The sequence below is a fragment of the Eulemur rufifrons genome, chromosome 29, assembly GCF_041146395.1.
Source record: "Eulemur rufifrons isolate Redbay chromosome 29, OSU_ERuf_1, whole genome shotgun sequence".
NCBI lineage: Eukaryota > Metazoa > Chordata > Mammalia > Primates > Lemuridae > Eulemur > Eulemur rufifrons.
This window is the reverse complement of record NC_091011.1, coordinates 1,855,957-1,881,236: the sequence shown is the minus strand read 5'-3', so window position 1 is coordinate 1,881,236 and position 25,280 is coordinate 1,855,957. Positions and strand designations below refer to the sequence as shown.

General features: G+C 53.1%; 1 protein-coding gene across 1 annotated transcript in view; it reads right to left on the bottom strand.

Annotated features, from left to right (window-relative positions):
* The window catches only part of VOPP1 (VOPP1 WW domain binding protein), a 94,103-nt gene that overhangs the window by 7,678 nt on the left and 61,145 nt on the right, over positions 1-25,280 (bottom strand). The window contains exons 3-4 of the mRNA XM_069461481.1: positions 17,992-18,069; positions 13,315-13,451 (exon numbers count right to left, since the gene is read on the bottom strand). Of these exons, the coding sequence (XP_069317582.1) occupies positions 13,315-13,451; positions 17,992-18,069 (215 nt within the window). The remainder of the gene's footprint in view (positions 1-13,314; positions 13,452-17,991; positions 18,070-25,280) is intronic.

The window sequence follows — 25,280 nt, the reverse complement described above, 5'->3', positions numbered from 1 at the left end:
ACGCGGCCGATGAGGGGCCTGTCACGCGCCACGTGCACTCTGACACGCACAGCATGTCACTCAGGCCTGGAGCAATACTACAAGATCCACATTTTTTATTCCCATTTTATAGATGCAGAAGCCCAAACACATGACACAATTTGCCCAAGGAGTCCCCCCACTGGACAGCCAGGCTCCCTAGGAGCGAGAGCCGCCAGGGTCAGCTGAAGTGGGCGGCAGGGGCTGCACCAGGGACCTGCCACCTTGGGACTGTCTGCACAGGAGATGACTCTGCCTCGGTTTCCACGCTGGCAGAACACACTGAGCGGGTCATTCCCCAGAGGCACATCCCCTCCATGACCAGCCCGTCCTCGGCTCAGCCGTCTGGTCTGACTCAGTTTCTGTTGCATCTATTCACTTTGCTAAACTGTCTTGGCTATTAAAACTATTTCCCAGATCATTCTCCAAGATTTTTAGTTAAGTACTGATACACTGTTTACAAACAGGGATAGTTTTATTTTTCCTTCCTAATGGTTAATTATTATTTTCATGTTAAAACTTTAGCCAGAAATTCTAGAACAGTGTTAAATATTAAATATGATACCAAGCATCCTAATTTTAATGGGAATTCTTTTACTGTTTCACTAAATGTGATGTTGGCAGTGGGTCTAAAATACATACTTAATTTATTCAACAATTACTGACATTTCTGTTCAAAAGGCAGAGCTGGTAACATCTGGGTACAGAGCAGGGGACTGAGTCTTGCCTCTGAGACCCTCAAGGAACACACACTCCAAGTCTTCGTTATAGTAAGAAAGGGCCTTGCATTACGAGTTTTGAAAATGAATAATTATTGAATTATATGACAACCTTTTCAGCACTGAGATAATCATCGCCTTTTGATATACTTTATAATGTTAATAGCTTACTATCCTTTCTTTCTTAGAAGGATCATGCTTAGTTATGATGGTTTACTATTTTGACATGTTGTTTAATTCAGTTTCCTAAATATGAATTCAAAATAATTTTATTTTGGTGCTTGTTTTCAAGTTATACTACCTTTATAAAATGAATTAGGTAGATTTCCATAATCTTCTATGCTTTGTAGTAATTTATGTATTCATTGAAATGAACTGTTTCTTAAAAATATCAAAGAAACCATCTGAATTCAGAGCCCTTCTAGGAAGTAATTCTTTGAAAACTTCTTCAAACTCTCACTTGCTTTTAGGTTTACTGAAACTGTCAGTGCCGTGGTGCATCTGTGGCCGTGTGCACCAGATCGTCCAGCCCATGAACACTCCTTTCTAATTCTGAACCTCCTTCGAACCTGCAGAGTTTTAGTTTATGATTTTATGTTTGCTTTGTCCTTTATTGATTACACTTATCAAGGGGAAGACATGCAATGTTATTTATCACTTTTTACCAAGCACTAACTTTTAGATTTATAATTCTGTTTTTCTGTTTTGTATAATTAGCTTATATGTTATTTATAATTCCTCCCATCTCCTCTTCCAGGGCTTTGTTTTACCCACTATTTATAAATTTCTGTGAGTTTTATTGATTTTTGAACTGCTTTTGAGGCGAGCTCAGTTCATTTGCTTTCGTATTTTAAACTTCTAACAAAGAATAAGGCTACGACTCTCCCTCTAAACCTCACTGCAACACACACGCAGATGTCCTGCACTCCTGTCGTCGGTTCCTTCACTCACCTGTGCGTTCAGCGAACACTGAGCTCCAGGTGCCAGCACTGCTCTGGGCGCCCAGGACACAGCAAGGACAAAACAGACAATCTCCAGTTCCCACGCCACTTGCAGTTCAGAGAGACGATAAGCAAGAAATATACATAGTATGGTAGTTGGGGGAAAGTGCTAAAAATGAAAATAAAACAGGGATGTTGAAAAAGAAAAGAAAATGGAGGGGAAGGGAGTCAGCGCTCCACGGTTCACATGGGCAGGCCTCAGGGGCAGGTGCAGGGCTTGAGAGACGCCAGGGTGCCCGCCACGCAGACGTGGGGGCGACAGGGAGCATGCCACACACACCTGTGTGGCCACAGGTCAAGAAAGAGCCTGTCGGGCAGAGGTGGCAAATGGGCAGCTGGGAGACTGGAGACCAAGCCGGAGGCCAGTGTGCAGGAGAGGAGCAGGAGGGCTCAGGCCCCGCAGGGCTGCTGGCAGGGGTGAGGCTGAGGACAGGGAGGGACCTTGACCAGGTAACCCAGGAGGGCTGGGACAGAAGCCCTTGACTGCTGCTTTGACTCTGGCTGCGCTGCTGGGAAGAGCCTGAAGCAGGGGTAGGCCAACGCAGGCGGCCGGTTAGGAAGCTCCTGTGAGACTCTGCGTGGAGGGGGTGGCAGTGGGGGTCGGGGAGGAGAGGAGGCCCAGGAGGCCTGAGCCCTGGAAGAGCAGAGTCCCTGGACTGAGCTGGGAGCCTGGGCAGCACCTCAGGGCCCTCCCCCAGCCCTGCCTTCTTTGACTCAATACAGAATTTAGGGGAATATTCTTTTACTTTCAAGTGGGTGTGGAATATCCACTTACTAATCTACAGATATCTAAAAACTAACTGCAGAACTACTAGTAACTGCTGCCCCTCGGCCCTGTGGGGTGATGAAGGGGTACACGCAGGAGCGCAGCCTCACGGTCAGGGCCGGAGGCTTGAAGCCCAGGGACTCTCTCAGGCCCGAGTGGCCTACGGCAGAGCGGAGCCCAGAGCATCCCGGTCCACGCCCTCAGTTACATACAATTTCTGCTTTTATGAATGTATTCAGACTTGCTTTGTAGTGCCAAATAAAATAACTGATAACAGTGCACTGACACTCATACAGTTTCCATCGGTTTTTCCTATTTCTAAGTTTTAGTTTTTATATACTTTGAAGATTTAATAGATGACTCAGGACAATTATACCTTCTTTATAAGAGGTTATTTTTATCAGTATTAAAAGGATTTCCTTTTTAGTAAATCCATGGAATATTTCTTAAAGGATACAGAAAAACCCAGGCAATTTTGGATAAGCTGGAAGGAGGACGCTGGGAGGAGACTGCGTGTTTACTCCTGAGACGCGAGTATCATCCATCACCAAAAGGGACCGTGTACTACTGCGTTTGGGCAGGCGCGAGTCAGAGGACACAGTGGTATTGGGTACCCAGGCTCCTGGGCTCACCGGCAGGGTCCGCAGAGACCAAATGGCCGGAACGCGGCTGAGACGCATGTGGACGCTGTTTAAGACAGCGGGGCCAGATGTCTCACAGGAAAAGGCAGAGACAAGCTGTGAGTGAGCTCAGTAGGAAATGAAATCTACCCACGAAAAGTCTGCACTTTTTCTTTCCTGGTTGTATAAATCAGAAGTGAGTGGAGAGAACAGTTTTGCTTACTACCAATGATGTTTTAAAACAGAAGCAAAAATAACTGTATGCCCCGACCACATCCTGACTATAAACCTGAACTGACAGCAGAGCCATCAGAGGTAAGGAATGACCTTCACTCCAGTCCTGTGGAGTTCCAAGGTTCTCATGGCTTTGAATGCTTCCTCCTGCCACCGTGGCCAGGGCCGGTGCTTCACCACCCGCCTGGCAGCCCTTGTCTGTGCAGGTGCCAAGTCCCCTGCGTCACCCGGATCCTGTTACGGCACAGGCCCGACGCAGCAGAGCCTGCACTTCCAGCAAGCTCCCAGGGACCAGAGTGTCTTCAGCCCACACTTGAGGAAAGGAGCCAGAGACTTGTGACACAGCATTACCACCATCCTGCCTGCCACGGAACCCAGGTCAGCAAGTCCTGAGAGCGCCAAGCCGGACCCCACCACTGCTCCGGCCCACCACCCCCTGCCCAACTGAGGCGCCTCACCCCGAGATGGCAGCAGCCGTCTCTCCAGTTCCTTTTCTTAGAGAATCTGTGATTCTCGCCAAAAGCTCTCCCGTGTGGCTCTCACATCGCCTTCAAAACACCTTTGGTGTTCGTGCCCCTTCTTTGCCAAACACCCTCTAATGAATCCTTGTTACTTTTCCATGTCATACTTACTCTTCAGCACTTATCATCAAAGCAGTATATAATTGGATTTTGAGTTTAACAACTTGATCTCTTTCTTCTTACAGAGAGTTCTAGAACATTCACCTTCACTGCCACATCAACCGTGGACTGTCTTCCTCTGCTGCTGTATTTTGCTCAGATGTTTCCTGGCTGCTTCTCGTATTATCTTCTTGCCTTTTTTTTTTTTTTTTTAAACTTCTATTACTATCTTTGACAGTGATTTAGAGCATGGACATGCTGCTTTGCTTCCGAGAGTACATACTCTAAAGACAGAAGGAACTGCCGACGCACAGCGTCAGACGCTGGCGTGGAAATCCAGCCCTGTGCACTCCCGCCGCTCGGTGGCTGTCTCTCACTGAACCTGGGGACCCGCGCCCGCCTGTCTCTCCTCCTCACGGGCTCCTCCACGCAGCAGCCCCAGGGCAGCCATGCTGGGCAGAGCTGGCCTCGCTCCCTGAAGCTTTCGGGTGACACAGGGCCTGGCTGTGAGCTGGGGACACACCAGGGGGCTGGACCTGGGTGCCCCGAAGATCCCATTCAGCCCTCAGAGTCTTTTACATTTTTTTGAGATATTTATTAATGGTAAGATAACAGCAAAGATAATAGCAAAATGAATTAAGAAAAAAAGGAGACAAAAGGCACCCCAAAAAATAGAATGAAAAGGGAGAAATAACTAAAAAGACAACTGCTGCTTTAAAAGACTTGAAAGAGTATCATAAACAATTACTCACTTATTCTCCCTCGGGGGCTCCAGAAAGAGCCAGCCCTGCTGAAACCCTGGTTTGGGACCTTGACCTTGGCCTCTGGGACGGTGGGAAAGTAAGTTTCTGCGGTTTGTAAGCCGCTGAGTGTGCAGGATTTGGTTAGGGCTGTCCTAGGAGACTGAGCAGCATGTACCCCTCTGCCCTGCTATCAATAGGAAGCCTCGCACCGCGGCAGTCCCCAAACAATAAAACCAACACTGCTACGAAAATATAATGATCAGAAATAGTTTGAAATTTTGCAAAGCTTCTGTTTGTTTGTTTAGGTCCAGCCCGGAGATTCTGTGATCTCATGATTTTCTTGCCTAGGGCAGACCAAGGAATTGATGAAACATCCCCCATGGCTCTGCACCCGGTTCAAGGCTCCCTCCCTTCCCTCACAGTCCTTCCCACCTGGCCTCCTGCCAGCAGCCAGCGCCTTCCCATGCTGGCTGCTCCTCCGCAGAGAAGTGGGGCTTAAAATATGGACACACAGCAAACAGCAGACCGGAAAACACTACTTCACGCCCTTTTGAAGTATTTTCCCAAGTCATTGAAAGTCTTCCAAAAAACCAGAAAACATTTTAGAGGAAACTACAAGTTTACTTAAGGTTAACTGAGAAGGTAAAAAGCAGATGAAATGGGAAATGCCTATTTTTGCTCACGTTCCACAGGCAATGTGAATGGGTATTGAGGATTTCAAACCTCAGAGTCTCCCACTTTTGGCTCGAGTGCCCTGCAGCCCCTCGGTGCCAGCACAGGGTGGGCACTCGTGGAGCATCCGACAGACCAGAGGTGGGCGCGTGGGCACGGTGCCTCCCGCATGAGGAGCCCCGTCTTGTCTGGCCGAGTTTCCCCAGACTCCCGCCCCGCCCCGCCCGGACCAGGCACAGCCACTGCAAATGCGATGAGGGAGGGAGTCCAGGATGACGTGTCAGGAGGCGGCTTCCAGGATGGAAACCAGAGAGAACGGGGCTCTGAAGGAGCCTGCCGGCCTTCCGTCCTCCTCAGTGCACACGAGGAAGACCCTTGGCGCCTGCGGCACCCTCCCTGAGACGGGGACCCCCCATGAACGTGGATCGGACCGGCAACGGGCTCAGGTTCTGTTCCAGCTTATCACAAGCCAAGCAGACAAGACGCAAGGGACGTAAACTGCTGGAAGTTTCTGTTCCCACTGATCACAGAAGTGTACAGACATGAGAGGGTTTGCTGTGATTAATGTAATGATATGAACTGTCTTCAGAACAGGGAAGGCTGTAAAAAAATGCCTTTCTTTTGGAAATACAATGTGTGCAAAGTGTATTATCTGTCACTATTCACGGTGGCCAAGGACATTAAATACTTTTACCTAAGAAAAAAAAAAAACCAAAACCCAAAACCACCTCCCACTTTTATATGGCAGAACATTTTAGATGTATCTACTGTATGCAAACTGGATCGTACAGATCATGACAGGAATTCAGCTATTATGGGAAGGGAAGGGACAGCATTGAGCTGGAAAGCGATCACAGAGCAGGACTGATGGCGGGAGACACACAGAAAGTCGGAGCCACGCGCCGGGCGTGGTGGGAACCTGCCCCCGGCTTGCCAGCAGTGCCGGTTGTGCGCTGGCCCCATTCCCTGGCTCACACCCACACCCTCACCCCAATTTCCTGGCCATCCAGTGCCCTTCTGCCTTCAGGGATGAATTGGTAAGGAATATTCTGGTAGCTACAAGAGTATATGAATAGATTGGAATTTGCAATTTATAAGCAACTTGAAATGTTTCTAGTTAATTTCTTTCACCAAAACTATAAACTCGGCCGGGCGCGGTGGCTCACGCCTGTAATCCTAGCTCTCTGGGAGGCCGAGGTGGGCGGATCGTTTGAGCTCAGGAGTTCGAGACCAGCCTGAGCAAGAGCGAGACCCCATCTCTACTAAAAAAAAATAGAATTATATGGACAGCTAAAAATATATATAGAAAAAATTAGCCGGGCATGGTGGTGCATGCCTGTAGTCCCAGCTACTCGGGAGGCTGAGACAGGAGGATCGCTTGAGCCCAGGAGTTTGAGGTTGCTGTGAGCTAGGCTGACGCCACGGCACTCACTCTGGCCCGGGCAACAGAGTGAGACTCTGTCTCAAAAAAAAAAAAAAAAAAAAAAAAAACTATAAACTCAATAATAATTCAATCGTGAAAGAGGCCACCCGGAGTGGCACTCAGTGGGTGCTAGTCCCCAGGGAGCACCGTCCCCGACAACCCCCGTGCCTGCACACCCTGGGTCCTTTCGCCCCACTGATTCTTCAGGAAAAAACCCAGAAATTGAGAATAGAAATGTCAGAGTCACAGGGGCTGGAGACGGGGAGAGGTGACCTGCAGGGCTGTCCTGATGCCGCCCTGCACAGGTGAAGCACTGTCTCGCTGCAAAGAAATGACACTTACGCCACCAGCTCTGAAACCAGACGTCCTCACAACCAAAGCAGCCCTGCTGGTGCTGACTTGGCGGGTATTAGACTGTCAAAGCTCCCTCCCTGTTTTCCTTTTCTTGCTGTTGGTGTCATTTAGTCAGGCCACCGTCACTGCAGGCTGACAGGTTTATTATAGGATTGAGACACCAGAACTGTAGGAAACCATCAACCAACTCACCACAAATACGCCCCAGAAAGGAAGAAAACTCTACCTCCCAATGGGAATACTCTATCTACTTCTTTATTTATAAAAGAAATCAGTACTAGTCACATTAAAGGAAACCGTTTTTAAAGAAACCTTAAATCACATCAACACCACATCTCGTTCCTGCCCATCCCTGCTGTCCCCCACGCATGTGTGTGATGACTGCCGGCCTTGGGCCACTCTGCGGAAACCCTGGCCCAGCACCCTCCGCTGCCGGCCACACAGTCTGGGTCTGCAGCCCCGAGCTTGCCCGTCATGCCGGTGGCCACACAGTACTGCACAAAGATAGACCATCACTTGGTCATCTTTCCCTCTGTAGTCAACTATCCCCCACATGCAGCCCCAAGGTCTTCCTGAAGGCCAGCCCTCCCCCCAGATCTGCGCAGGGCCTCTGCCTGGGGCTTCAGTGTTGTTGCCCCACTCATCTGCAGGGCCCCGGGGATGCTCATGCAGAACCTCCAACCCTGGGAACACGGCAGGGAGCCTCTTAGCTAAGTTTGCCGGGGTGAGTGAAGGAAGGAGGGGAGGGAGAGAGGCGGGGGGGGGAGGACAGGTGAGGGAGGGAGAGAGAGAGGCAGGGGGGAGGACAGGTGAGGGAGGGAGAGAGAGAGGCAGGGGGGAGGACAGGTGAGGGAGGGAGAGAGAGAGGCAGGGGGGAGGACAGGTGAGGGAGGGAGAGAGAGAGGCAGGGAGGAGGAAGACAGGAGGGAGGAGGGGGAGGAAAGGGAGGAAGGGGAAGGGGGAGAAAGGGGGAAGGGGGAGGAGGAAGGCAGGCAGGCTATTCTTCCTCTCTACCCTGGAGGGCACACTGATGGGGCCCTGCCAGAGCCTGACCCAAGGATGTGACTTTCTCTTGTGGCAGGTGCAGACTAAACAGAGCAAGGAGCACGTCTCTCCACACAACTGCATTTTGTAGGTGAGATGCTGAGGCTCAGAAGTGTCCCTGGACCACCCTGGGTCTTACAGCCCTCAGGCCCCTTAACTCCCTTGTCTGGTGCATCTTGTTGTTCCCCAGACTACAGGTACCCCCCACTCCCACAGCTACACCCCTGCAGCTACCCCTACTCCTGCAGCTACTCCACACCCCTGCAGCTACACCCCACTCCCACAGCTACTCCACACCCCTGCAGCTACCCCCCACTCCCACAGCTACTCCACACCCCTGCAGCTACCCCCCACTCCCACAGCTACTCCACACCCCTGCAGCTACACCCCAATCCCGCAGCTACTCCACACCCCTGTAGCTACACCCCACTCCCATAGCTACTCCATGCCCCTGCAGCTACCCCCCCACAGCTACCCCCCACTCCCACAGCTACTCCACAGCCCTCCACGCTGTCCTCTGCATAGCCCCACCAGGTCCCAAGCCCTTCAACCAGCAGCTTCAGCCTTTGTTTCTTTTGGTTCCCAGGCTGGCCTGGAGCCCCACCTCTGCACCTCAGGCTCATATCTATTCCTACTACACTCACGGTCCTGCCCAACCCACACTTACCCCCCAGAGCCACGATGCTGCCACTTCCCCTTCCCCCAATGAGGAGCATCTTTGCAATGTGCCAATGCTCTGATTCCTTGCTTTTCTGCACTCACTAGTGAAGCTGGACTTGGATACTGGTCCCAGCAGGACTGTAAGCCCCTCTGCACCCCAGTGTATGAGCTGCTGCCTTCTCCCTGCCCTCAGTGGGTGAGTTTTGGTTTTCTAAAACCTGCCTTTTCTTCTCCATTCACAGGCACAGAATCCACTTCCTCTCCCTCAGACCAGCATAAGAAAAGTGGAGGCCCCCAGCAAATTCACAAATAACCACCCCTGCTTTGCGCAGACACCTGTATTGCCCACACTGACCAGGCCTCCGGGTGTGATATACACCCATGGCCACTGCAGGAGGCTCGTGCACCCGGCTTCTCTCCTCTAGTCTGCGAAGCCCCACCAGCCTCCAGACCCCACACTCCCAAGGGCCCCCGGACCCCAGATGCCAGGGGGCCTCGGCACACAGCTGCATGGGGACAATCCCCAGCCTTGGGATGAGTGGGGTGTCTGCCCAGAAGCATGCAGAAAATAACAGGCCCTCTTTTTATTTTCAATGTTTACTATGTCTCAATATGACTATTACTATTTGATTTGAGTTAAATCAAAGCAGTTAAATTCTTCCCAGGCTTTCTGCTATTAACAAATGATAGCAGCCCTTGATGTTGCAGTGAAATTATGGAACCCGCACACTCCCGTGAGTATCTGTCTTCGTGATACTCTGGTATATCTGGGGATCTCCTATTTCACACTGTCACAGGCCTGTCAGAAGTATAAAAACAGAAGGGCAATGGCAAACGAAGTCTGCGTTTTGGTCAGAGAAGACGGTGAGTCTATGGCAAGTGGTACTTGCTGTAGAGAGCGGGGCCAGGCCAGCGTCTCCCCGCAGGCTGTGGCCCGGCTGCTGCAATTAGCTCTGATGGCGTCTGCATCGCTGGTGGTCCTGGAAGAAGATCCACAGCACCCGCTTTTCGGAATGCTTCCATGGACACCGTGGCGCAGAGCTGGTTGCCTCTTCCCCCACCCTGATGGTGCATCCGTCTGTCCACCCTCCGAGAGAGCACGAGGCTGCGCTGCCCTCGTCGGCTTCCCTGGCAGAGTCCCCGCTGGTCCTTCTAGAGGTACTCAGCGTTTTCTGGTTGGTGACCCTCCTCCCCTCGGTTCTTACACTTATCTCACCTTCAGAACTGACCCAGCTCTGGGGCTGCCCGGACTGACAGCAGCCGTGTGGGACTATGTAGCTCAGGAGGCTCTGCGGGACTGCGGGGAAAGCAGGACCACGGGCCTCACCCGCCAGCTCAGCCTCCACCCCTTCCCCGCCTCACCCTCCGTGAACGGGCCTCACTCTCCAGTCCAAAGGGCCCTTCCATGCTCTCTGGGGTCTATGCACCAGATGCAGTTTCCCACTTATGGTTCCGCAGCATCCTGGACTTTTCTCCCACAGCTCCACGATGGTAACTATGTAGCTCTCCGTGCAAGTGCGCAGGGCTACCATGGTATGCAAGCTGTGCAGGGCACACAGGCGAGTGAGGGCTGCATCCAGGCTGTGCACTGGTGTCCCCAGCTTCTGCAGGTGCCTGAACAGGTGTGCAGTAAATATGGGCCAAGAGGACACTTCAGGCTTCAGGCTCTGAGTGTGGCCGCAATGTACCCCGACCCCAGGCTTACCAAGCTGCAAACCCATATGGGCACCCGCCCTTCACGTGGACCGAGGACATGGCCAGGCAGCTGCTTGGTGCCAGAGCCATGAGTGCTGCTGTCGGCCCGGTGGAGGAGCCCAGGGCATGCGTGAAGGACCAAAGCCAACCACAGTAAGAGCTGTCAGAGTAGCCGACAGAGCACCCGGGGAGCGAGCGGAGGAATGGAAATGGCCAAGGACGGTTTCACTGTGGGGGCAACACAGAGCAGCGGGTCGGGGGAAGAGTCGGTGCTTTTCACCCAGAGGGGGGCGTGCACAGGGCCCAGCACTACAGCAGGACTGGAGAGAGGGGCCGGGGGCGGCTACGGAGTGGAATTAAGTATAAGCAACGTGAGCTGGCAGAGACCGTGAGGCAGAAGAGTAACAGGACCTATGTGCTTTCCTTTTTGTTTTTAAGCACTCTCTGGTGGCCATGTGGCAGACAGCAGGCGCTGGCGGAGCCCAGTGCTGGCAGACTGTGAGCAGGCGCCGCTGCAGCAAGGCGAGGGCCGGAGCAGGATCTGGGGTATCTGCTGGCCTAGCTGCTGGGGCTTCCACCAGACAGGTGCACCGCCATGCAGAGCACACGGGGACACAGCCTCTTCTGGGCACACAGATGCCACGGGATATTCATCACACCCCGAGCTCTTCTCTGGGCCCCAGAGTTCCCAGGCGTGAAGGAGGGACAGCACCGCAGACCAGGGAGGTGGCCTCCTGCACCGGCGGGCCCCGGGGCCGCATGTGCCCAGTGGGGCAGAGGCTGTTCCTCCCTGTGCTAAAATCTCTCTGACTGATCCAGATGAAATCCAGTGAGCGCTTCGCCTCCCATTTTAACTGAAAATCTGCACTTTACCCGGGACAGAGCACAAACTTGAAACTATTCAAATTATTTACAAATGTGAAAGACTAAAACTCACTTACAGATACAAAATGGTACTAACCCTGAGTGAAAGTTTAAGGTATGGCTCCCACTGAACTGCTGTGGAAAATCTATATTCATAGCTTTCTTTCTTTCTTTTTTTTTTTTTTTTTGAGACAGAGTCTCTCTCTGTTGCCCAAGCTAGAGTGCCGTGGCGTCAGCCTGTCTCACAGCAACCTCAAACTCCTGGGCTCAAGCGATCCTTCTGCCTCAGCCTCCCGAGTAGCTGGGACTACAGGCACGTGCCACTATTTTTCTATATATATTTTAGCTGTCCATATAATTTCTTTCTATGTTTAGTAGAGACAGGGTCTCACTCTTGCTCAGGCTGGTCTCAAACTCCTGAGCTCAAACAATCCACCCGCCTTGGCTATATTCATAGCTTTCCCAGTAAAATTTTTAAAAATTCCTTCCTTTTTGAAAGGAAAACGCTGTGGAATCACTAGTAGAGGAAAACTGTCACAGAACAAATACACAAATGACTTTGCATTTTGAGAATAGCCTGTCTTCAGGAGAACAGAAGAGAGAAGAATATTTTCTCCTTTTACATAAAATCTCTACTTCTCTCTTATTTTAAGCCACTTTATTGAGGCATGACTAACATGCAAAAAGCAGTGCGTATTTAATGTGTGTAACTTCATGAGTTTGGAGACAAGGCTACATCCACAAAACCAGTACCACAATCTACGCCATAAATATAGCTGTCACCTCCAAAAGTTTTCTCTGCCCTCTTATTTATTATCATTTGTGTGTGTGACAAGAACACTTAACATAAAGCCTACCCTCTTAGCAAATTTTTAATTATCCATTACAGTCCATTAATCGTAGGCCCTATATGTGGATCTCTAGGACTTACTTATTTCTCGTAACTGAAACTCTGTAAAAGCCAAGGCACGAACTGCTCCGAGAATCGACTGCCCACTGCTGCGTGCAATCCCAGAGTCCCCTCCCCCCCAGGTGGGGACTGCAGCTGGGCGCAGAGCAGCACAGACACCAGCCATACCTGCCGCAGCCTCACCACACACCTGCCCGAAAGACCAGAGCTCTCCTGAGTGGTGCCTGCCCAGCCCTCTGGGAACTGGGCTCCCCTCTAAGGAAGGGGACACCTCAAACACAATGTCAACACCAGGGCGCTGTGTCCTAAGAGAGCCCGTGTCCTAAGGGAGCCCACATTACCCACCATGGTATGTGGCAGTTTTAGTTAGTTAAGGCAATGTTTTATAAGAATTAAGAAACAGCTAATTCTTTTTACCCTGGGACATCTCTTTGGGTGCTATGCCCTAAATAGGCCAAACGTAACTTGTACAAAAATGTCGATAGCTGCACTGTTCATAAGTACTCAGAATGCTAGTAATGCACAATAAATACTTGTTGAATGAATGAATAAATAAAAGGCAAAAAATCAGCAATGATAAAATATATAAGCAAATTACCATTTAGTAATATAATGAATATTTAGTGTGGAGGCATTAAGAATGGCAGGGACATTACTGTTCCTACATAGAAATTTGTACATGAAATAATTTTTAAGGAAAAAGGCAGAGAGCAAATAATATGCATCTACAAACTGCATAATATCCACATAAGGTGCACCAATAATTATGTAGAATATGAGGCAACAGGCATATAATCTAATATATGACACATTTGTTAACAGCACAAATGTACAATGAAGTTGATCATCAGAACTTGAATAAAAGGCCTGAGTGTTCCCCCTTCTAGCATATTCTGGGCAGTGCCCGTTATGAATGTTTGCAGAGGACACACAAACCGCAGGGAGGAGAGGCAGGACAGGGGCTGGCTGACCTGGGGCGGGGTTGGGGGGCTGCCTGGTGTAGGACACGTTGAAGGCGGGCTCCTCGATCAGCGGCGGTGGGTACATGCGCCTCCGGATGAAGAAGCCGGCGCCACAGCAGAAGAGCACGCCCATCATCAGGAGGAACCTGCAGGGAGCACAGACGTGAGGGGGCTCAGGGAGACGCCCCGAGGACGTGGCCCAGGGACTCAAAGACCTGGGAACTCCCCTCGGTCCGGGAACGGTGACTCCAGAATGCACCCGGCCAGGGGGTTCAGGTGCCGGGACTCGGTCCTCCCAGGACCTCTCACCCAGGCACCTTCTTCCGGTGGGTGACGCCCGGCTGCAGCCTCCTAGGGTGTCCCCTGGGTGAGGCCACTAATGGAGAAGCGCTGTGAGCTGTCTCAGCTCCAAACTGCTAGTTCATTTCAAAGCGCTGGTGCAATCGCTTCCCTGGCCACAGCTCTGACCTCAACTCAGCATTTAGTCAACAGGAGATGCCATCTAAGTCGTGTCTGAACACCGCGGCTGACCCAGCCCAGACGCCATTCTGCACTGTCTAAGCACCAAGGGCGAGCACATTCATCCTTCCTCACGCTGCGTCTCCATTATCACGTGAATGTCCATAAAGAAACATAAGTGCCCTTCCTACAGCACACCCTAACGACAGGGAAACGACAGGAATAGAGAAAATGCAATCAATAAAAAAAGCTGAAGACTTAGGAAACTCTAGGTTGTAAGCACAGCTGAATACTCTCCCCGGCCTGACCCCACGGTGCAGCTGAGCACTTTACGGACAGGACCTCCGTCCAGCTCCTCCAGGAATTCTCACCGGCTGTCGCTTCATCGCACTTGGCGAGTGCACCAATAAACGAGTGAGTGACTCTCTGGCACTACACCGTGCTTCTAGAACAGGGGGATGGCACTCTGAGAAGGTCCAAAAATAACAGACCAAACAAGGAACAGACAAAACTGAGAACTCTGGCCCATCTCTGAACGGAAATGACGATGGGATCCATGGAGCCTTCCAGAACCCCACACAACACAGGCCCCTGCGTGGGCGGCCGCTGCCCTGGCACAGCTGAGCACACAGCAGAGCTGCTCACAGGCAGAGGCGCCAGTCCACATGCTAAAGAGATTTCAGGAAAGGGAGACAAGAATATTAACACGAGGTTCAGAGCAAGCCCACCGTCAGGCAATGAATATTGACTGGATAACCTTCGAGCGTGGCGTGGGGAGAAAAGTCAGAGGCACGAGACAGGCAGTGACTCAGGAAAGGGCCGAGACCGGCCTTTGCGATCTGTCTTCTAGTTCACGATTCTCTCGACAAGTGACTTTTAGGGGCCCTGCTGCCCCGTCGCCACGCTGGGTGCCGTGGTGAGGCGGGTGAGCCCCCAACTCCACAGGGGAGGGTGGCGCCGGGCGACGGCACAGGGTGGCTGGTTCACAGCCCCCGTCAGCGCCCAGGAAGGGACGACGGACACAGGAAGGAGCTGCGTGTGGGGGTGACGCACACGCAACATGCAATGTGCCCGTTCAGCCATTTGTGAGTGCAGTGCAGGGCAGCAAGAGTGCTGATGACAAAGGCATCTGTGGCAGCGAGGAGGACCAGAGAAGCTTCTTTTCCTTCAGCGACATCTGCCCAAGGATGCGAAGAGACAGGCTGAGGGGAAGGAGGGGTGTTCCGGGTGGAGAGAACAGCACAGGCCCAGGGGCCGGGGACAGAGAAGCCCTGAGAGGCGGCTGGGTGGGGGGCAACGGGGTGCAGCCTCAGGGAGCAAGAAGGCTCCGCGCCGCACGGGGCTGGCAAAGTAAGGTGACGCCAGCACTAAGGACACTGAGTCACAAAGGGCACAGCGTCCACTTTTAAAACGGATTTCCCTGGGGTGGACTCAGCGAGAATCTCCCATTCAACACCGAGTCCAGTGGGAAACATCTGAGTAGAAATATACAAAGCACTGAGAGGCCAAATACGCACAGGCTTTACTTTCTCAAGTGACACTACCGGTCACTCCCAAGAGGTCCTCCGCCCAGATTCAAAAATGCAGAGGCCACCTGAACTCCTGGCCTCTTCCACGAGGTAAGCCAGAATGTTGTCACACTGCCCAGTGGAACACTTTTCTTCTCCAGGACAAAGAAAAACGGCATTGCACCTCACACCTTAGGACAGACAGCAAGCAGGCACGAGGAGGGCAGGGCAGGGTCACGGGGCTCAGGGGTCACCCAGGGTCTGACTCACTCCTTACCGGAAGGTCAGTCCGAGGACTTGCTTTAAAAGAGAGGCACGGACAGGGGCAGGAGAGGTGCTCGTGAGGACAAGGAGAGAGAGGGCGGGGTCGGCTGGGGAGAGCCGTGGTCCCAGGAGGAAGAGCAGTTCTCAAAGTGCTGGAGCGCACGGTGCTCGGTGCTCGAAAGGTGTCCCCTTTGTGTGCTCGACAGGTTTTGGCAGCTTTCCAAGGACGGAGGGAGGAGGTCTGTGCCATTACTGTCATCATAAGTAACCTGGTGTCTTCAATGCCGTTTGGTTTTTGACTCCTCCTCACCGCCCCGGCCCGAGTGCAGCACTTCTCACCTCGGCAGCTGCTTCCCAGCCCCTGAGGGTGCGGGCGGCCACCCAGTCCTGGCCGTTCCTCTCAGACCTCCCAGGCCACGGATCGCTCGAGATTTTGGAGCTGGCAGAGACCTACGAACACATTCTCTCCGAAATCTTTGTGTTATGGTCAGGGTGCAGAAGGGCCCAGGCTGGAGAGCAGCTGCTCCCTCCGCTCCACACTGCTCTCTTACCACATCCATCTTCTGACGCCCGTCTCTGCGAGGGGCTGTGCCTTTGCCCAAACGCCCTCTCTGAAGACCCAGGCAAAAGCTTTCCAGCTTTTCCCAGCTTTTCTGGTTATCAGAGGTTCTGTGCTCTGACTTACAACTATCCACGTGTCATTATCTGCTTACACATCTGTCTCTTTGAGGAGTTTGAGTGCCATGAGGGCCTCCCCAAGGGACCCTCGCAGAACCTGGTGGGTACTCAATGTTCACAGAGAGGGAACACACGGGCGGAACCCCTGCGCCCTCTGTATTTCTGCTGGGGCAGTGCAAGCTCACGTCGCCAGGTGTTCTCTGGTTCTGTCTCCAATTTGGAGCCTCATGTCAGAATCTCAGTTCTAACAACATGACCAAACCTTCTGGCACTCTCACCCTGCCAGAGCCTGATTTCGCTGGACGGGACTCACCACGGTGCTTCCGTGTGGGCTCCGGCCAGCCCTCGTGTGCTGCCTCGTGGAAGTGCCCGGCCCCTGACGCAGGCCCTGGCCTACAGCGCCAAAGCGCCTGGCTGCCAGTTCAGAAAAAGCTTCCTGAGAAGCCCAAGGAAGCTGCCAGGCCCTAACAGGTCTTCTAGACTCTCTTTGACAAGGTTTTTTCATTTTAGGAACATTCCCACGACCTCATCATCATCACTCATCTGGAGCTTCAGACCAACCCAGCATTCTTGCAAACCTTTCGGGATCCCGGCTCTCCTATCCCACACAGTCTGCTCCTTCCTCTCCTGGGCCCCAGGGAGGAGCAAGCGGGGAGAGCCTGCCCCGACGCCGGCAGTGCTCCCATGTGCCGCCTGCCCGGCCTCCTCTCCCTGGCTTGGGTCCTGGTCCCCTTCCCCTGGAGATGTACACAGAGGCGTTTAGGTCTGGAAAATCTTAGGCTACAAAACATCCATATTCGATCACGGGACGGGCTACACCCGCAGGGTTACCTGAGCTGCTCCTAAGGGAGGCCTGGCCGGCGGCTAAGGTGACAGGGGAGGCCCAGTCCCGAAATGCCCAAACACCTATTGAGGAGGTAGTGATGGTGACAACGAAAGAAGGCACTACTACTAAGGAGCACGTGGGTCGTGTGACACTCGGAGTCCCTACTCCCCACGGTCGTCCCTAATCACGCCCTGGGCATAGCTGTCAACAGGGAAAGACAAAACTTCACCAAAACGCTCAAGTGGCTGCAATAACAGGCTCAGTAAGGTCTTAATGTCTTAAAATGTCAGTAAAGACAGAATCTTAAAGTCATGAAGACAGCGAAGTCTTAAGCGCCTGTGGAGGGTACCTGAGGGCATCGCCACTGCAGGGCGAGGACACTTTCTCACCTGTGCTCTGCCACCCGACCCCTGAAGCAACACCTGTTACCTATCCAGAGACGCCCCCGACAGGCATCCTCTGAGGACCACCAGCCACAACAGGCTCCCCGTTAACAGAGCAGGACACCCTCCCTCGCCCGTCTCACGCAGCCTCGCACCCTCCAGACCGCTCCGCACGCTTCCCTCAGAGGAGTGGGAGGGACGAGCACACGGGCTGCCTGTCTTGAGAGCGAAGATGCAGCCGACACAGGAAAATGGGGCATCTCCACGCTCGATCTGCTGATTCTTCACGACAAACACTCGGCTGCATTTCAATACCTGGCTGAGGGGCCGCTGCTGTCGTCCGGCCAAAAGCCGGCAGAAACGGAACACGCTTCCTGCAACTCCGCAGGCTCCACTGCCGGCCACGATGCCAACTGAACAGACCTGTGTTCTTGACCAAGGCTGTCCCAAGGCCATAGCCAAGGCGAGGGTGACGCAGCTGAGGGTGTCACGGTGCTGACGGGCCGAGCTCCCGGGGCGGGGGAGTGGTGGGGAAGGGCCGGGCAACGAGGGGAAGAGTGCGACCTACCAGAAGTACCACAGCCGCTGTATGGACAGGGCCCGCACGCAGCACCGGGAGCCGCAGCAGTCCTCGTAGGAGCGGCATCTGTGGAGAGAGGGCACAGGCCGGTCACCACTCTGAGTCGGAAGGAGCCGCCAGGCCAGTCACACGTCCAGCCCGGGTTTCAACGTAATCATTCTCAGAAGGGAAAAATAAGAGTAAAAAGATCAGAACTGCCTCCACTGTGTTTCACAAAACTAGCAGAGCTGACTGTCGTCAGGCTGGGGCCCAAACGCATGGTGCCAAGATGGATGTGGTCACAGCAACTCCAAGCACTGCGGTTCCCCAAGGCCCCATGTGCCAAACCCCGACTGGTTCCCCTGGGGAGGCGTCACGACCAAAGACGGACATTACACCCACCAAGAGGCAGCTCCGCACAGGCCCGCAGCACCACGGTGCCGAGGGCAACAGCCAGCCATGGGCACCGAGGTCAAAAGCAGAGTCACACACATCAGGAGGTTTGGTCCTGGCCCTGTCACTCATTAGCTGTGGGGCGTCCCGCCAGTTACTCTCCCTCAGCAAGGGAGGGGCCCTGCACGGTGCCCCCGGGATTGCTGATGCTCACACCACCTCCCGCCTGCATGCCCCTGCTGAGGCCTCGGTCCCGGGCAGGGCGCAGGCTCCGGTGGACACTCGCAAGGGCTGCTCCTCAGCCACACCGAGCATGGCGCAGAAGAGCAGCTCTGCTCCCTAGGCGGCCGCGCCCTTCCCAAACCTGCGTTCCCTTGGAAAGCACAACCGCTGGCTCCACACTCTGGTACTTACAGACACGTCCTCACGGAGCAGCCTGAGCCCAGGCAGCAGGGACTGCAGGGTGGACAACATTAATGATCACCTAGTTGTGTGTGATCTAGGGTTCCTGCCAACTCTGTTTTTCTTTAAAACCAAAGTACTTCGAAGAAATACACAAGTCCACCTTGGGCACTAAATTTATACATTATCACAGTACAAATAGGCTTTTATGTAAAAATATGTGTAGAAAATATTAGCTAAGGTGCAAAGTGGTGAGAACAGCAGCCCGGAACTCAGTAGACCCCAGCTCGGAAAGTGCTTCTCTTGGTTGTGCAACCAGGCAGGACACCAGGGTGCCTGGGCTTCTCCCCGCCCCGGGGGCACCCAGAACTCACCTGCCACTCAGCCCTCCTTCCTTTCCAGGACAAACTGAGCTGGGAGAAACCCCCTCAACCCACCTACAGACGCGCACCACCCCCTACTCACCCGCAGACGCGCACGACCACCCCTCACTCCCCCGTGGATGCGCCCCACCCCCTACTCACCTATAAACACACACAACTGCCTACTCACTCACACACACAACCGCGCTATAGGCACGCACATGCGCGCACACACAGGCACACACACAATAGGACGATGCCACATCCAGTCTTCCCGTGCCCACGAACCGGAACTTCTCCCTAGTGCACAAACTGCTAGGGTTTCTGTGAGACGCTCTGTAAGCCAGAGCTGGTCCTAACTTGCTTCAAGCAGCCAACGTCAAGCAGAACCACCTAAAGGGGCACTCAGGAGGGCTGAGATGACGACCTGCATCCAACCCATGGCCCCCAGGAGCTGCTAGGACCGGCTCTGGGCAGGGTCCTCAGGGGGGACACCGATGTGGGGGAGGAGCTTTCCCTTTAGAAGACGGAAACAAACAGTAAACAAGAAAAATATGAACTGTTTTAGATGGTAGTAGGTTCTGCTGTGAAAAATGGAGTCCACTGAGGCAGGATGAGAGCCCGGGCAGGGGGGGTGGCAGTGACGCTGTCAAACAGGCTGCTTGAGGTGACTCATGGAGAAGGGGCGTCTGAGCAGACGCGACACAGAAGTCCAGCCTGGCAAGAACACGGGCCTCCATACTCAGGGCGTGGGGAGCACCAGACCCTCTGGTCATACATGTGGGAGGGAACGAAATGCCCCGAGTGGGGCCGCTGAACCTGGGCCAGGCAGGCCTGTGTGTGCACACACGTGCAGAGGGAGAGGAGCAGTCAGGGAGATAAAGGGCTTCCGGCTTTTAGGGTCAAGAGGAGGGGGGTTGTGTGCGTAGGTGAGTAGGGGGGTTGTGTGTGTGTAGTGAGTAGGGAGGTTGTGTGTGTGTAGTGAGTAGGGAGGTTGTGTGTGTGGTGATTAGGGAGGTTGTGTGTGTGTGGGTGAGTAGGGGGGTTGTGTGTGTGTAGTGAGTAGGGAGATTGTGTGTGTGTAGCTGAGTAGAGGGGTTGTGTGTGTGTAGTGAGTAGGGAGGTTGTGTGTGTGTGGGTGAGTAGGGGAGTTGTGTGTGTGTAGTGAGTAGGGAGGTTGTGTGTGTGTGGGTGATTAGGGGGGTTGTGTGTGTGTGTGTAGGTGAGTGGGGGGTTGTGTGTGTGTAGTGAGTAGGGGGGTTGTGTGTGTGTAGGTGAGTGGGGGGTTGTGTGTGTGTAGGTGAGTGGGGGGTTGTGTGTGTGTAGTGAGTAGGGAGGTTGTGTGTGTGTAGGTGAGTGGGGGGTTGTGTGTGTGTAGTGAGTAGGGGGGTTGTGTGTGTGTAGGTGAGTAGAGGGGTTGTGTGTGTGTAGTGAGTAGGGAGGTTGTGTGTGTGTGGGTGATTAGGGGGGTTGTGTGTGTGTGTGTAGGTGAGTGGGGGGTTGTGTGTGTGTAGTGAGTAGGGGGGTTGTGTGTGTGTGGGTGAGTAGGGGGGTTGTGTGTGTGTGTGTAGGTGAGTGGGGGGTTGTGTGTGTGTAGTTGAGTAGGGAGGTTGTGTGTGTGTAGCTGAGTAGAGGGGTTGTGTGTGTGTAGTGAGTAGGGAGGTTGTGTGTGTGTAGGTGAGTAGGGGGGTTGTGTGTGTGTAGGTGAGTAGAGGGGTTGTGTGTGTGTAGTGAGTAGGGAGGTTGTGTGTGTGTAGGTGAGTAGGGGGGTTGTGTGTGTGTAGGTGATTAGGGGGGTTGTGTGTGTGTAGTGAGTAGGGAGATTGTGTGTGTGTAGGTGATTAGGGGGGTTGTGTGTGTGTAGTGAGTAGGGAGATTGTGTGTGTGTAGGTGATTAGGGGGTTGTGTGTGTGTAGGTGAGTAGAGGGGTTGTGTGTGTGTAGTGAGTAGGGAGATTGTGTGTGTGTAGGTGATTAGGGGGGTTGTGTGTGTGTAGTGAGTAGGGAGATTGTGTGTGTGTGGTGAATAGGGGGGTTGTGTGTGTGTAGTGAGTAGAGGGGTTGTGTGTCTGTAGGTGAGTAGAGGGGTTGTGTGTGTGTAGTGAGTAGAGGGGTTGTGTGTGTGTAGGTGAGTATGGGGGTTGTGTGTGTGTAGTGAGTAGAGGGGTTGTGTGTGTGTAGTGAGTAGGGAGATTGTGTGTGTGTAGGTGAGTATGGGGGTTGTGTGTGTGTAGTGAGTAGGGAGATTGTGTGTGTGTAGGTGAGTATGGGGGTTGTGTGTGTGTAGTGAGTAGGGAGATTGTGTGTGTGTAGTGAGTAGGGGGGTTGTGTGTGTAGGTGAGTAGGGAGGTTGTGTGTGTGTAGGTGAGTAGGGGGGTTGTGTGTGTGTAGTGAGTAGGGGGGTTGTGTGTGTGTAGTGAGTAGAGGGGTTGTGTGTGTGTAGTGAGTAGGGAGATTGTGTGTGTGTAGGTGAGTATGGGGGTTGTGTGTGTGTAGTGAGTAGGGAGATTGTGTGTGTGTAGTGAGTAGGGGGGTTGTGTGTGTAGGTGAGTAGGGGGGTTGTGTGTGTGTAGTGAGTAGGGGGGTTGTGTGTGTGTAGTGAGTAGAGGGGTTGTGTGTGTGTAGTGAGTAGGGGGTTGTGTGTGTGTAGGTGAGTAGGGGGTTGTGTGTGTGTAGGTGAGTAGGGGGGTTGTGTGTGTGTAGTGAGTAGGGGGGTTGTGTGTGTGTAGGTGAGTAGAGGGGTTGTGTGTGTGTAGTGAGTAGGGAGGTTGTGTGTGTGTGGGTGATTAGGGGGGTTGTGTGTGTGTGTGTAGGTGAGTGGGGGGTTGTGTGTGTGTAGGTGAGTAAGGGGGTTGTGTGTGTGTAGTGAGTAGGGAGGTTGTGTGTGTGTAGGTGAGTAGGGAGGTTGTGTGTGTGTGAGTAGGGAGGTTGTGTGTGTGTAGGTGAGTAGGGGGGTTGTGTGTGTGTGTGAGTAGGGGGGTTGTGTGTGTGTAGGTGAGTAGGGAGGTTGTGTGCGTGTGAGCAGGGAGGTTGTGTGTGTGTAGGTGAGTAGGGGGGTTATGTGTGTGTAGGTGAGTGGGGAGATTGTGTGTGTGTAGGTGATTAGGGGGGTTGTGTGTGTGTAGTGAGTAGGGAGGTTGTGTGTGTGTAGTGAGTAGGGGGGTTGTGTGTGTGTAGTGAGTAGCAGGGTTGTGTGTGTGTAGGTGAGTAGGGAGGTTGTGTGTGTGTGAGCAGGGAGATTGTGTGTGTGTAGTGAGTAGGGGGGTTGTGTGTGTGTAGGTGAGTGGGGAGATTGTGTGTGTGTAGGTGATTAGGGGGGTTGTGTGTGTGTAGTGAGTAGGGAGGTTGTGTGTGTGTAGTGAGTAGGGGGGTTGTGTGTGTGTAGTGAGTAGCAGGGTTGTGTGTGTGTAGGTGAGTAGGGAGGTTGTGTGTGTGTAGTGAGTAGGGGGGTTGTGTGTGTGTAGGTGAGTAGGGAGGTTGTGTGTGTGTAGTGAGTAGGGAGGTTGTGTGTGTGTAGTGAGCAGGGGGGTTGTGTGTGTGTAGGTGAGCAGGGGGGTTGTGTGTGTGTAGTGAGTAGGGGGGTTGTGTGTGTGTAGTGAGTAGAGGGGTTGTGTGTGTGTAGTGAGTAGGGGGGTTGTGTGTGTGTAGGTGAGTGGGGGGTTGTGTGTGTGTAGTGAGTAGGGAGGTTGTGTGTGTGTAGTGAGTAGGGGGGTTGTGTGTGTGTAGTGAGTAGGGAGGTTGTGTGTGTGTAGGTGAGTGGGGGGTTGTGTGTGTGTAGTGAGTAGGGAGGTTGTGTGTGTGTAGGTGAGTGGGGGGTTGTGTGTGTGTAGGTGAGTAGGGGGGTTGTGTGTGTGTAGTGAGTAGGGGGGTTGTGTGTGTGTAGTGAGTAGGGAGGTTGTGTGTGTGTAGGTGAGTAGGGGGGTTGTGTGTGTGTAGTGAGTAGGGGGGTTGTGTGTGTGTAGTGAGTAGGGAGGTTGTGTGTGTGTAGGTGAGTGGGGGGTTGTGTGTGTGTAGGTGAGTAGGGGGGTTGTGTGTGTGTAGTGAGTAGGGGGGTTGTGTGTGTGTAGTGAGTAGGGAGGTTGTGTGTGTGTAGGTGAGTAGGGAGGTTGTGTGTGTGTAGTGAGTAGGGGGGTTGTGTGTGTGTAGTGAGTAGGGAGGTTGTGTGTGTGTAGGTGAGTGGGGGGTTGTGTGTGTGTAGTGAGTAGGGAGGTTGTGTGTGTGTAGTGAGTAGGGGGGTTGTGTGTGTGTAGTGAGTAGGGAGGTTGTGTGTGTGTAGGTGAGTGGGGGGTTGTGTGTGTGTAGTGAGTAGGGGGGTTGTGTGTGTGTAGTGAGTAGCGAGGTTGTGTGTGTGTAGGTGATTGGGGGGTTGTGTGTGTGTAGTGAGTAGGGAGGTTGTGTGTGTGTAGGTGAGTGGGGGGTTGTGTGTGTGTAGTGAGTAGGGGGGTTGTGTGTGTGTAGTGAGTAGGGGGATTGTGTGTGTGTAGGTGAGTAGGGGGGTTGTGTGTGTGTAGTGAGTAGCGAGGTTGTGTGTGTGTAGGTGAGTGGGGGGTTGTGTGTGTGTAGGTGAGTGGGGGGTTGTGTGTGTGTAGTGAGTAGGGGGGTTGTGTGTGTGTAGGTGAGTGGGGGGTTGTGTGTGTGTAGTGAGTAGGGAGGTTGTGTGTGTGTAGGTGAGTGGGGGGTTGTGTGTGTGTAGTGAGTAGGGGGGTTGTGTGTGTGTAGTGAGTAGCGAGGTTGTGTGTGTGTAGGTGATTAGGGAGGTTGTGTGTGTGTAGTGAGTAGGGAGGTTGTGTGTGTGTAGTGAGTAGGGAGGTTGTGTGTGTGTAGGTGAGTGGGGGGTTGTGTGTGTGTAGGTGAGTAGGGGGGTTGTGTGTGTGTAGTGAGTAGCGAGGTTGTGTGTGTGTAGGTGAGTGGGGGGTTGTGTGTGTGTAGTGAGTAGGGGGTTGTGTGTGTGTAGTGAGTAGGGAGGTTGTGTGTGTGTAGTGAGTAGCGAGGTTGTGTGTGTGTAGGTGAGTGGGGGGTTGTGTGTGTGTAGGTGAGTAGGGGGGTTGTGTGTGTGTAGTGAGTAGCGAGGTTGTGTGTGTGTAGGTGAGTGGGGGGTTGTGTGTGTGTAGTGAGTAGGGAGGTTGTGTGTGTGTAGGTGAGTGGGGGGTTGTGTGTGTGTAGGTGAGTAGGGGGGTTGTGTGTGTGTAGTGAGTAGCGAGGTTGTGTGTGTGTAGGTGAGTGGGGGGTTGTGTGTGTGTAGTGAGTAGGGGGTTGTGTGTGTGTAGTGAGTAGCGAGGTTGTGTGTGTGTAGGTGAGTGGGGGATTGTGTGTTTGTAGTGAGTAGGGAGGTTGTGTGTGTGTAGTGAGTAGGGAGGTTGTGTGTGTGTAGGTGAGTGGGGGGTTGTGTGTGTGTAGGTGAGTAGGGGGTTGTGTGTGTGTAGTGAGTAGCGAGGTTGTGTGTGTGTAGGTGAGTGGGGGATTGTGTGTTTGTAGTGAGTAGGGAGGTTGTGTGTGTGTAGTGAGTAGGGAGGTTGTGTGTGTGTGTGTAAGGGGGGTTGTGTGTGTGTAGGTGAGTAGGGGGGTTGTGTGTATGTGAGTAGGGGGGTTGTATCTGTGTAGGTGAGTAGGGGGGTTGTGTGTATGCATGTGTGTAGGGGAGTAGGGAGATAAAGGGCTTCCTACTTTCAGGCCTGGTGGCATTCAGACAACTAACTAAACTAAAAGAGGTGGGACTGTCTCCTACCATGAATGTGCAAACTGAAGTAGGTCCATGACAAGAGTAATGGTGTAGGCAGAATTCAATATGGCCCCAGGATTCTCACCGTCACCCTCACCCCGAGGGCACATGCCCTACACAATCCCCTCCTATCAGCATGGAGGGTCCTGTAAATATGGAGGGGTGGTCACGCACATGATGATGGAACATCAACTGGGATGGCACATCACATGAGACCCTGCTGTCGCAGACTGAGATGCCCGTGCTGGCTCCGAAGAAGGAGCTGCCATGCTCTGGGATGGCCTTGTGGCCAGCACTCAGGACCATGGTCTCTAGGAGCTGAGGGCAATGCCAGCTGGACCTCAGTCTTGCAACCACAAGGAAGTGAATTCCACCAATAATCTGAATGCGCTTCAAGGACCCTAAGTGCCAGATGAGAACCAA